The sequence below is a fragment of the Amblyomma americanum genome, chromosome 3, assembly GCF_052857255.1.
Source record: "Amblyomma americanum isolate KBUSLIRL-KWMA chromosome 3, ASM5285725v1, whole genome shotgun sequence".
NCBI classification, from domain to species: Eukaryota; Metazoa; Arthropoda; class Arachnida; order Ixodida; family Ixodidae; genus Amblyomma; species Amblyomma americanum.
Window position 1 is genome coordinate 193,789,212 of NC_135499.1, and position 13,029 is coordinate 193,802,240.

The window sequence follows — 13,029 nt, forward strand, 5'->3', positions numbered from 1 at the left end:
TGGTTTTAAAGAAAGGACATGGTGGGGTAACATTGTCTCACATATATCGGTGGATATCCGAAACAGTTTTGAGGAAAGGAAATGGCGTAATAACTGTGTCACATATGTGGCCGTAAGGAGGTTGACCTCTGGCTGAGGCGAAATCGTTAGGTAGCATAGTGAAGAGGACCTACTAACAGACAATTAAAATGGTCATACAAAAGATGGCTAAAAACAGCTAGGGAAAGAGGTTTATGAAAACATTGAAAGAGGGTTGAATGTGACAATTCTGATGGGAAAAAGCTCTCAATTGCAAAAACACTGAAGATGCTTGCACACTAGTTTCAGATCATAACCCCTCAAATTCTCTCTGAAAGAATACCAACAGAGTGAGCCCAAACTTTTCAGGCATGTCCAAATAAGTACTCTGAAGAGCAAACCGGCAGCAGGAAAAGATATGATCTATACTCCATCTCAATGGAGTGGAATCTACGAGTGCGAGGTCCCTTGAGCCTTATCAAGTTGGCTCACGGGTGCATAAAAACAGCACGCTCGTGTAAGCAGGCACATTGCTCCAATAACTTCCACTCTACTGTGAATGACTTGCAAGGTGAAGCATAGGGAGTCAACAGCTTCATTTTATTATTTACTGATTTAGCACACCGCACAATTCCCACAGGTGCAACAGTGTGAACCCAGCTGCTTTGCATTTTTCTAGTGACCAAGGTGGTGACAGGTCACTTTCATCAGACAAATTCTAGATGCAACTGGGTATGTTAGCACTTAATACTGTAAAGGAATGCAAAAATAGGGTAACACTTTAGTGCTTCAGTCTTTTGTATCCATAGTAAACGCTGGCTTTACAACGAGGAACACAGACCACAGCTCGTAAGCAGGGCTCCATCTTGGTGGAAAAACTGATTGTCTGCACCTGGTACATACTATGTACATAGAACCACATTGTTCACTTTGCGCTGTATTGGTCAGTATTGAAGAATATGCTGTATAGTCAGCGCCTATAAATTGTTTGGAAAGCTGAAAATTTCGAGTTCTATGCACGTATGGCCCATGGGATGTATGCTGGAATTTATGGTAGTTTGGCAGCTTTTTGTGTTGGACAAAAACATAGCTTACAATCATGAAGGTGTGAATCCAGAGTAGTGTTCATCAATGATGTTTTAGCACTGCAGTGTTAATGTACGGTAATGGACAAAAATTTGAGAGATACAAGTACGAGGAAAAAAATAGTTGATGCAGTCGAATAGAACACCTTATTTTCACGAGACATGCATGTTGCATCCACTTCAATAAATCCAGCCAACCGACTAGCAAAGCAATGCGGAAATGAATTTTTTTCTACGAATCCACATCCCGCAAACGTTTGTCCACAACATTACACTAGTGGCCGATATCTTGCCGCTACTCCTTGGGAGTGTGTGGTGCTGCAGCGAGCATATTATTCTGGGAGTCTAATAATCCAAGCAAGTAAAAAACTTTGACAACTTACCATTCTTCCAAACAGAGTATTTTGCGTCACACACAATCGAAAAATAGTCGCACAAAGTAATCTTCCCATCTTTTATTGCCAAGATACTCTTTTTTTTTTTCCAGGTTCAACCTGTCTTTCCCTCAGCTCTTTTATAGTCCTTTAGTCCACATTTTTTCACATAAAAAAAAAATTGTTCACAGTGCTTGTGCCTTCATCAAAAAGGCAGATTTCTCCACCAACTTGTCCTTTCTGTAGACAAGTGTTGCTTCAAGCTGCAGCTTTGCATAAACAACAAAGATTCAGCAGAGTAAACTTGTGAAAAAAGTGGGCACCACAGCATTGCCCTTTTGTGCGAGATGGAAAGGCCAACGTAGAGACCAAGAAGGGAAAGGACTGAGGAAAGGGATATTTGATGGGAACAACAAAGACGGTAGGAATGTAATGCTGCCCAGGGGCAACTTCGACTGGCAAAAAAAAAAAAAGATTGAACTCAATTTCGCCACTGCTAGCGTCGTCATCTTTATATAATAAAGAGTCACTTTTCAGGCATGTTCAGCTATCTGAGTGTGCCGCAACTGAACTCTGAAGATGGCCCAAAGAAAAAAAAACTTTAAAAGAGGCATGGCCCACTGCAGAAAAAGAACCAGTACCAACTTGCCAACTGCAGGTAATGCATGATTATGCTCATACCAAGGGATCATGGTGAGACCATATCTCCTGCAGTGACAGAAGAGCGAACAGAAGCTTAAAAAAAAAACAGAACACTGATGATATCCAGTGAACAATCGATGCAGTAATTAAGTATGCCGCTTTTGTCTGTTCTGATTAAGTGGAATAAAAAAAAGACAGTTAAGAGGATGCCAAACATCACGCAAGACAGTGTTTGTGCCACCCACTGTGGTTTGTTGGGACCTCCAGCAGTACGCACTATTCATCACTGTTAGAACCTGTTGCTCCTCAAGGTAAGGCCGAATCCATTGCATGGTATCAGATTGTACAAGGCAGTAGCCGTGACAGCAAACAACAGATGCAAAAGTAATGTTCAGAGGGAGACGAGGCAGGGGTATAGGGCAACGGAAAAACAAAAGAAAGGAGCTGTTTAGGCCTTTGTAGAAGGTTGTGTTGGTGAAGTTTGACGTGTCCCTTGGCCCTGCTTCTGCTGATCCCGAAGATGCTTCTCAACCTGCGAAAGAAGGGTTGTCGCAGCATGATGAAGTGGCCAGCAATGGCAATTTTATGAAGCTTTGGCATAAACCTATATGCTCCCTTTCAAAGCTCCCAGTCCACATCCCGAACCTCGGGTATGAGACAGATCATGGAAAGCAGTTTTCTTCCAACATGCAGCAAGTTGGCTAGCATATGCACAATAATTACCAAGCATTCCCTACAAGCAGAAGACAAGCTTTGGCATTACACTGTTCAAACCATGTTGCACAACTTTAGCTAAGCTGGAAGAAAAATTTCTGGTCCAGCAACCTAACACTTCTCACAAAGTGCAGCGGGTTCCACATATTGAAAAAGTGAATATTTAGGAACAGTGAATGCCACTTGCAATAAAGAAAAAATTCTCAGCCTTCTTTCCAAAAATTATTTGAGCCAACACTAGGATATCTAAATGAACACAATGTGCATCATACATTTAGTGACACAAAGTAGGAACTGAGGCAACCAGCAAAGAAACATTCAATGCAAGCGGTTCAGCTGTGTTGCATAATATTTTAACACTAACTCATCACCAGAAAATTGTTTATTGTGACCATGTGGAGGAAAATACGTTATATAAATTCAAGCAAAACCAAATGGATTAGGAAACAAAATTACAAAATTAAACTGCAACATCTGAGCCTCGAAAAAGGACGGGCGCTGCAACTAAATAGTGCTTTTTTTTCTCTCTCTCTTGCTGTCAAGTTTGCTCAATGCATAGTTCAGTTGGGTAGACAGGAGCTTTGACAGCGGTCTTTCGCACCAACTGCTGGGAGTGCAACTGGTTGCTTACAATCTTCCGCACATGCAGCACACTGGCGTCGCTGTCTGATTTGCCCTTGCAATTCTCCGGCCGGTACGGTGGCACAATGGTTACCTGGTTCATGACAAGTATGTTTTTGCCCTGCCACGTCACGTCATCAATCCTGTGAAGAAAGAAAAGACACAGTCACTCAAGCTCAGTTTGTTGGTAATTTAGCACCAACAAAAACCACAGGGTCACTGAAAATAAACTGCAAAGAAGTTAGCATTCCTAGCAGTGATCTGAATGCAACCAAAGGATGATAATCAAATTTATCTGCATTGTTCAGCATTCGCCACGTACAATCACAAAGCTATGATAAAGATGTCCACAAGAGGCTTGGTGGGTATGCCAACAAGAAAAGTGTCATAAGAAAACAAACAGGATGCCCTTTAATAAAACGAGGTATAGCATGTTTTCACACTTTGTACAGGATCCTGGGCAGTGTATAGACATCCCAGCCTTAACCCGTGCCATTACTAATACCCCTGTCACACGGGACTTCTTCTCGGCCTTTGCCGTAAAGTTGTCTTATTGCACTAAAGGAGGAAAACCGAAAAGGAGCAGCGACGCTGCTACACGGCAAATCCAAAGGAGCTAGAACGCGGCCTCCGTGAATGCCAAAAGTCACCGCTGTGTGTGAAGCGGCGCTAGTAACATTATGAAATTAAAGCAGACGGTAGCACTTCAGCTAAGAGTGCATTCGTTTATGTTGGAAAAAGTAGCTATCACGATAATAAACGAGCGTTCTGACGGTGAGAAACGGATATTTTGAAACAAAGTTTCTTTTTTTTTTCATCGTTCTCGGTCCGACCACGGTAGGCGCACTTTTCTGTTCGGCTCCTCGTTGTGTTCGAGAAGCGTGCTTTGTTGCTTGTGTCTTTGTGCACACAAGCAAACTCAAAACACGCACTCAACAAAGAGCAAACGAAGAAAAAACAGCAAAGCGAGATGCGCAAGCACGTGTGTGTCGATGCGGCTGCTGAAAAGCGTTCAAGTCCTTTCTTAGCAGTGTGGATGTCTTTAGTCATAGCCTCCTCTACGGTTAAGTGCACTGTAACGCAAAATTAACCATTGAATAAGATAAATTATATTTTTTACGGTTTCAAAACTAAAAATTGCGTCAATTTTTTATTCTTTGAGCTCGCTAGCTGGCGCTGCCGTCTGGGTTGCTCCTTTAAGCAACTTTAAGGGCGCTGACGGCCGCCTTTATTGCTACGGAACTTTATCGCAAAGGTCTCGACGCTTTGCCGTGTAGATGCGCGTCACGCGCCTTTGGGGCAAAGGACCTTAATTTCTAAAGCCTTACAAGTGTCCGTGTGACAGGGATATAAGAGTATGGCACAGCCAAGGCAAAGGTGAGGGACAAATGCAGACCTCGGTATGCCACGAGGCTCTTCTGAAAGCTATCATGGATGTGGGAGCTGACAAGTAGAACAAGAAGTTAAAAACAGTAATCAGACACAGGCATATCCCAGGGCCACGGAAACCAGACGAAGCTGCTCCTAACAATGCTAGTCTTTACTTGACTTCAAACTTTTGTGACTAGCTACATAGCACATTGACTTTTCTCTGTGTTCTAATCATCTCACCGTCATGAATGTTAAAAGCCTGCCTCAGTGACCATGTACTTCTGTGCAAACAATTTCAACTGCAAGCTCCATGGCCCACAATACTCCCTAATTCACAAAAGACCCTTTCTACCTGCACATGTGCAGCATGTAGAAATGGTAGGAAGAAATGGCCGCTAAAAGCTATTTCTGGTGGAAAAAAATCTAACTCAAAACGTCGGCCTCAATCTTAGAATGTGGTGTGTGTCTTGCTTTGTGCCACTTCACACAAGCTGAAAATGCAACGTGTCTTGCTTTGTGCCACCTGCTAGTGACACAAAGCAGTGACACATTGCAATCTAAGCGTGCAGCTGTGAACTCTTGCGAGCATTTTTGCCCTGCAAGGATCATGCTGGAGCCTGGGTAAAGCAGTTGCGTTTGAAATCTCAAAGTGAAAAGTGTTCCGGCTTTTTCACCATGCAATGAAGGTTTGTCTTCCAGGCAAGCCGAAAGCAAAGCTAAAACCATTTGGGGTTTGGGAAATTTGGGGAGGAACGATCGGTTAGGGGGCAGTTTTCTCCAAAAACACCTAAGCAATTTGTTTACTGTAGATGCAAGGCATGTTCTGACAAAGGCAGACCAAGTGTTTGTGAGGGTGTGACTGCTTCTCAAACTAGCTCATGGCTTCGTACTGTGCTAGACTCGATACCTTACTAGTTGCCTACAACTGCTGGCTATTGTCATATGCAGCAATCCCCGGCAGCAAAAGCTCTCAGGTGCATCTCAAGCAGAGTAGGACTCACTCAAATCACTGAACAGCAAGCCACCTTCTCTAGCCAGTTTCAATGTTGGTAGCAGCAACATAGCCTGCTTTGACGAGAGAATCTTTTCCCAAAAAGCACATCCCGCTTGCCAGTGCTGAGGCTCTCTTGTTTTGAAGTTCACTGCAACATCTGCATTCCCAACAACCTTTTTGCGCTCCAAATGTGGCGCCCCTTATTTGCCAAGAATGCAGGCGGCTCTGCATTATAAAAATGGCAAAATTCTCCATGCCGCATGAAGTAAACAGGGGAGGATACTAGCCAATTTGTGACTTTCACAGTAACAGTAGTCTTTTTGACTAAAAAAAATGTCAGTAGTATTTTCAAATAGTATACTTCCAGCCGCATAACTTCGTGTTTCCCTAATTATTTCCCTTTGGTATCAGTCAAAACTGCATAACGCATATGCAAAGATATGTAAACAAATGCAACACCCTGAAATGCAATGTGCTATACACATTATTGAGTGTTGAACTCAACTAAGATTGTGAAATGTGCAGAGAAGCCTTCCAGCAGAGCACCACTTGAGTCTTCTTGCTCCCATAAGCAGCGGCAAACAAGGTCAGCATCGTTGTAGTAAGTAGCATAATTACAGTGCCAAAACAAAAAATGCTAGAAGACTTCCAGTGACTTACGTCTTTCGAATGGCCAGGAATAGGCGAATTCCTTCATGAGACACACCAGCAGCAATGGCAGCTGCCAAACGCTGGCGCTCATCTATGTTCTGTTTTGCTCTCGTGTTGAGCTGCAACAGATGATGAATGCCACATGGAGGCCAAAAAGCATAGCTTGCAAAGGCCTCAAGTGTAAAGAGTCACATACAAAGACTATTTCAGCATACTCCGAATATTTCAAGACATCAGGCTAGCCATCAAAGAGGCTCTCAATAAAGCTGCGGTATGCCTGGGATGTTAAAGGACACAGCATCACGAATACCCTCCAGCAAAAATTTTTTCAATGCATTTTTAGGAAGCTGAATTATCTGTAGTAAAAGTTTGAACGTCCGCATCTTTGCCCGTTTTACTCTCCTCTCGTCACATTTTGCACCCACTCAGCCCCACTGCCAGCTGCCGACGCGCACAGGAATTCCCCTTGGGATGAAGCATCCCGACCTGCCAGAGTGACGCAGCTGACTCGCCGCTGCTGTGGTAGCTGCATGACTCCTGAAAGAGTTGGCACACCGGACCAATATGATAGCCCTCCACGGCTGATATAATGAGCACAACATTACACGTTGTGCCCAGATTCAGGTAAAAAGCCCAGCACTGCTGGTCGCCACTAGTATCGGAAGCTGAAAATTTTTAAATGCATTTGTAAATTATTGGAGGTGTTGTACACGGCATGAACGCTCAGCTACGTAATGCAAGCATTTTATAGCCAACCTCAAATTCTCTTTTCAGGGACCCTTTAACCAGACGATGCATGATGAAGTCCTAGAGGCATAGACAGTTTGCACATGAAGTTGGACAGTTGGTTTGCACATTACAGATCATAAAGATATAAGTGAAGCGTAGAATGCACTAGCAGCTAGTCGGTAAAATTGTGCTGTTGCTGGTTGATGCACTTTAATGCGGCCATACAATAATGCATCAGTGGATACCCAGACATATCAGTATAGCAGGAAATGAATGTGTTGATGTAGAAGCCAAACTGGCTGATACTGATGTGGCTTTTATCAAAGTAGCATTTTCGCATTGTTACGTTATAGCCTTGCTGGTGCATTCAATGCAAGCTACATTGCAGATGACGCAGACCATCAACACGATTGCCTCTTTAGGCTAAATGCAGGTTTGCAATTTCACCTACCATTTAAGGTTCTGCAGTGCCAAGGAACTTTGCACCAATGGTTACAACTGGGCGTCGCATACACCAAACGCTACCAGCACAACTGGATGACTTACGATTTATTGTTTATGGGAGTTTAACATCCCAAAGCGACTCAGGCTATGAGGGGCGCTGTAGATAAGGGCTCTGGAAATTTTAACCACACGGGCCTCTAATATTTCACCTCCATCGAAATGCGACCTCTGTGGCTGGGATCGAACCCGCATCTTCCGGGTCAGCAGCCGAGCGCAATAACTACTGATCCACCACGGCGGCTTCCAATACAACTGGAGTTGAAGCACCCTGAACTGCCTGCATTGCAACATTCCAAAGACAATTTGTCACACTCAAGTGCCCTCTCTATGTTAATGCGAGGAGAGAACTGGAAGCTACCGTAAGACGACTGAACTCTCGTCCTCTCTCCGAGGGAACTGACAGACGCCCAAGGTGACAGTAACTGATGGCCGGTGCGCGATGAAGGCTGTTCTCAAGTTTTTATGTCAGACAGGCCTAGATACCCATCTGTGACACATCGAGAATCAAGTGTGCTATGCATGATCTACAAGGTTTGCACTGTGGACCACATATGTGCATACGTATGTGTACCAGGACATGCACGTGTGTTTGTTACAACTCGTCTCTGCAACTGTGCATGGGCTGCATTATTCATACAACGAAAGCTGCATAATCTTAAGTGGGCATGCTTAGTTGTGCGTTTTGCATGGACTCTGAAGTATGTGTACGCAGGTGTGTTGTGTAGGACAAGGACTGCACGTGCTGTGCGTCTAATCTATGTGAGAGAACTGGTAGCCATTATGTGAGTGTACACCTCTGTGTACAGGGTCACCCCATGCAAATCATTGTATTAAGACATCACCCTTTGTTCGAACTATGCCATGTCCCTTTCCTTCCCTTTCCCCCATATGGTCCAAGCCAGGGTGACATTACCACTGGCCGACCTCTCCACATTTCCCCTCATTAAACTTTACTTTCTCATATCTGTGCATCAAGTCACAGGCACCATGAAGGAGCACCGACCACAGCTTCCGCAGTGCCAGTGGTAATTAGCGAATTAGGAAAACGTGCTGATTTTTGCTGTTCTGGTCTTTCTACTGCGGCGGTGGCCTAGTGGTTAAGCACCCGTCTCACATGCAGGAGGTGCAGGGTTCGATACCCAGTGCCGCCAGGTACCCACCGGTCATACAGTGGGTACAAGCTTTGCCCTCTGGTCTGGTGCTCGGCTTATTTACGAAGAAATGCTTGGGAAATGGGTCATGGACACCATCTTGAGCAAATGAAAATACCTTATGCCATAGCACTCTTCGGCCGCAGATGCCCTTGCGCCACGAAAATTCATTACCATCATGCTTCTGGTCTCTAACATAGCCATCACTATGATCTCGATGCAAGCCGTCTATTGTGCAAGACACACAGTTTCTAAAAAGCAGACATTGTCATATACTGGAATAAAAATCAAGCTAGCTCATGGACAACACGGTACGACAAGCCTTAAAGTAGAAATGAAAGGTGCTAAACTGTATTTGCGTTAAGAGCAACAGCAGTTGTGCGATACTTGCATGAAGAGTACTATACCACTTGCATGAAGAGTACTATAAACGCCAAATACGAAACAGGTCCAGAACATCAGCTAACCTTCCAAGGATGCTAAGCGTCCCAACAACACCAAAAACTGAGCGTATAACCACTGAAAAGAGTGTGGTTGTCAAGTACCTGCAAGATCTCAGTCCAGTTTTCATGTATGAATGAAGATTTTACAACAGCAAGCTGACTGGCAGTACCTCACAAATTATAGGAAATAACACCTGGAGCATAATAAAGCAAATAAGGGCAGTTTTTTGAAGTTTTGCATGTGTAGTCGTACGCAATACATGAAAAGCGACAAAAAGAAGAACAGGAAGCCAGAGCTGTGTCACCAAACAAGGCTAGCTCAAGAGTGATGTACCAGTCCATGATGTCATGTCTGGTGTTGCAAATTGAACAGCTGCTTTGAAAAATTTTAATTTGTTCCGTTACTCGGTGTTCCTTGGGCACACAAATGGCTTTCTATGCCAATCAAATGGGGAGAAAACTGTCAAATGTTCAGCTGTACGAATGCACAAAAGAAACAAAATGTCAAGAGTTGAGCTTATAGCCATTTAAAGTCAGTCGTTCCCAAGATCCAAAGTGGATGGTGTGCCATTCTTACCATAAAGACAGCATCATGCAGAGTGCAATAAGCAAAGTACCAAGAGAAAGCTGGGTATTTCTTGGCAAGTCAGCAAACTCATGGTAACAGTTTTAACAGCCTGCACTGCTTGTAGCTTGTAATATGGACAACATACTCTGCAGCAGCACTTCAGCTTCACAGCACAGAAAAAAAAAAAAAGAAAACTAGGCAGTTCAGCAGTTTCCTCTGTTGTTGTCCAGTTGACAATCACTGTTCTCCCACACCCAGGAAACAAAAAGAATGTGATGGATAGGCATACGTATGACCCATTTCCGTGGCAAAAGTAGCACAAAACACTTTTTCCCGGGCACCTTTTCTGTGTTGAGAGCCTGTGGAGGTGTGAGGGGGCTGGAGCCGGCTTCCTTCTTCACGGTCAACTCCGAGACGAAGTTGAGATTGACCATGCGTATGTCGTTCACATTGGCTTTGCCGCTGGAACTGGCACATTCTGGGGCAAGTTCGTCAAGGAACACACAGAGCAAAGCGTTACGAGCCGCGTGGCCCATCCGAGCTGCAAAAGTTCAAGGCACTCCCGCCCAGACACCGCGACAAACCCATCCCAGTAACACTACAATAAGTTCTCTTCCCACCCCAGCATTCGTAACGTCTCTCAACTGCAGCGTAGCATTGGTCATAATGGCATCACAAAAAGTACGTGCGCTGCAAAAAGGAGAACCGCTGCGGAGGTGCTACTCCTACGACATGCGAAAGAAGCGGCTGTCGCGTGGAGGCTTGGCATGACAACCACTCCCCGCACGAATGAAAGGTCAAGCATGCCGGCAATTACGACGGCCTGCTCCGGCGCAAAGCGCTGCTACTAATGCTACCGGAGCACTGACAGAGCAATACGGGGCTCAAGCTAAAAGCCACGAGTGCGTCTTAGCCTCAGGGCAACGAGTCAGGTGATTGTATCACGAAATGCCGGCTGAAGTCGCCGCAACGAAGCGAGCACTTCAGTGGTGACTATGCGGAGACCAAAAGTGTCGCACGCTAACGAGCGCCGCACTCGACTGAGTTCGGAACACCGAGAACTCTGCGATGAGCAAGACAACGGCGCACCGCAGCGGTGTCGATTAGCATGCATGCGGCCCCAAGGCAAGGCAGAGAAGCACGTTGCAATTTTTTTTTTCGGCGTTAGTGGCCAAAGTTTCAGCACTAAGAGCCTACTGTCAAAAAGGATACTTAACATGAGAGCCTTAGTATTCTGGTCGAAGGCCAAGACTTCTCCCTCGATAATCTGGTCATAACAAGTTTTACAACTAACGACACTTCCCAGGGTAAAGCATTCTGGCCCATCCGCCATAGCTTTCATTTTCGGGAATGGACGAACGACATAGTTGTTGATGCGGACCTGGCCAAGCCAAGGCTTCGGTCGAAAATAGCGCCGTCGTTCTTAAAGTCATATAATACCGTGAAAAACAAACTGTTAATAATAATAACAATAGCAGTACAATATTTATTTTATTTTACATTTTTGGTGCATAAAGCTAAGAAAGAAAGATGTTGCGCCATGTCAGCCGAAGTTACTTCAATCCAACATGAACTAATCCAATCCGAAAGTGCAGGCTTGGATTCGCGTTGTTGTGAAGGGATCTTGAGAGTCATCGTGAGTCTTTGTGAGGTCGCTTTACGGTAACTACACTTCCCGCAGTGCCGTCACACCCACAGAAGCCAAGATGAGTATAATGTCGTATAACGGAGGCGTCGTGCTGGCGATGAAAGGAAAAGATTGTGTGGCCATCGCGGCTGACCGGCGTCTCGGCGCGCGTGGCCACACCATCGCACTGGACTTCCAGCGCATCTTCGAGATGGGTCCCAAGCTGTACTGTGGTCTGCCGGGGCTCGCTACAGACACGCAGACGGTGGCACAGAGGCTCAAGTTCCGCATCAACCTGTACGAGCTGCGCGAGGGTCGCAAGATTACCCCCAAGACGCTCGGCTCGGTCATCTCCAACCTGCTCTATGAGCGCCGGTTCGGACCGTACTTCGTGCAGCCCGTCGTGGCCGGCCTCGACCCGGTGAGCAACGAGCCCTACATCTGCTGCATGGACCTGATCGGGTGCATCGACTCGCCGAAAGACTTCGTGGTCGCCGGCACATGCGAGGAGCAGTGCTACGGCATGTGCGAGACGCTCTGGGAACCTGACATGGGGCCCGACGAGCTTTTCGAGGCCACCGCGCAGGCACTGATGAACGCCTTCGACAGGGACTCCAGCTCGGGATGGGGCGGCGTGGTGCACGTCATCGAGAAGGATAAGGTCACCACAAAGTACCTGAAGACCAGGATGGACTGAGAACGCCAGCTGTATTGTGCGGCCGAGGAGTTTGCTGTAACGTCATCCTCGGTGCCAGGAATAAATTTTTTTCTTTTCATTTATTCGAAGCAAGTGCGCTTTTTTGCCTTGTGTTTTAAAGTTAGCCGCGTCAATAATTGAGAACTTCAATTTCTTTTCGAGGCCCAAGGAGGATTGCAATGGAGCCCGGGGACGGGCTAGTCACGGTTTCTTGTCATGTAGTGAAAGCTCACACGGACATTGCAGCACTTAGGTCGTATTACTTAAAGGGGCTGTGAAGGGGGCTCTAATAAAGTTGCGGCATACCTGGGATATTGAAGCATGCCGCTTCACGAATAGTGTCCAGTAAAGATTTTTTTAAATGCGCTTTGTAGAAGCTCACTTATCTGTAGTTAAAATTTGAATTTCAGCGTCTTCGCGCCTTTTCCTCTCGCCAATTTTTGCACGCTGGAAGGTAGGTGCTCCTTCGCCGACCTCCCTCTGGGGGCGGAGCTGAGCGGCTTATTGGACGCGGCTACGGTAGCTCCCTGACGTCTGAAAGAATCTGACCAGTAGACACCTCTCACCTTGTCTACGCAGATGCGGGGGACGGAGGAGGGTGCGAGCATGAAAACGTCTCAAGAAAGGGCTCCCGAACTTTGACGCGTGATTGTGGGTCGTCTGCTGCGTGTAGAAGAGTATTATTTGGCTCTGGTTTTCATGGCAACACAGTGCAGTGATTAAGTTAGTTAATGTGCTCTCCTCGGAAGGTGTTTCAGAGCCCCTTTAAGAGTGCAGCTATTATTGTTGGAAGGCGAACATGTGAATACAGCAGGCCAGTCTTCAGCAGCAGTTAATGAG

At 45.7% G+C, this 13,029-nt stretch overlaps 2 protein-coding genes across 2 annotated transcripts; one reads left to right on the plus strand and one right to left on the minus strand.

Moving 5' to 3' along the window:
- Window positions 1-1,543: 1,543 nt before the first annotated feature.
- Window positions 1,544-11,247, minus strand: Lsm12a (LSM12 homolog a). Its single transcript, XM_077659440.1, has 5 exons — window positions 11,078-11,247; window positions 10,207-10,343; window positions 6,480-6,589; window positions 3,465-3,597; window positions 1,544-2,651 (listed from the first exon to the last, which is right to left on the minus strand). Exons 1-5 carry the CDS (start codon window positions 11,205-11,207, stop codon window positions 2,568-2,570), a joined length of 594 nt encoding a protein of 197 aa, XP_077515566.1. The 5' UTR covers window positions 11,208-11,247; the 3' UTR covers window positions 1,544-2,567.
- A 183-nt stretch (window positions 11,248-11,430) lies between these two features.
- On the plus strand, window positions 11,431-12,272 carry Prosbeta3 (proteasome subunit beta type-3). Its single transcript, XM_077659441.1, has one exon. It carries the CDS (start codon window positions 11,572-11,574, stop codon window positions 12,187-12,189), a length of 618 nt encoding a protein of 205 aa, XP_077515567.1. The 5' UTR covers window positions 11,431-11,571; the 3' UTR covers window positions 12,190-12,272.
- Window positions 12,273-13,029: the final 757 nt, after the last annotated feature.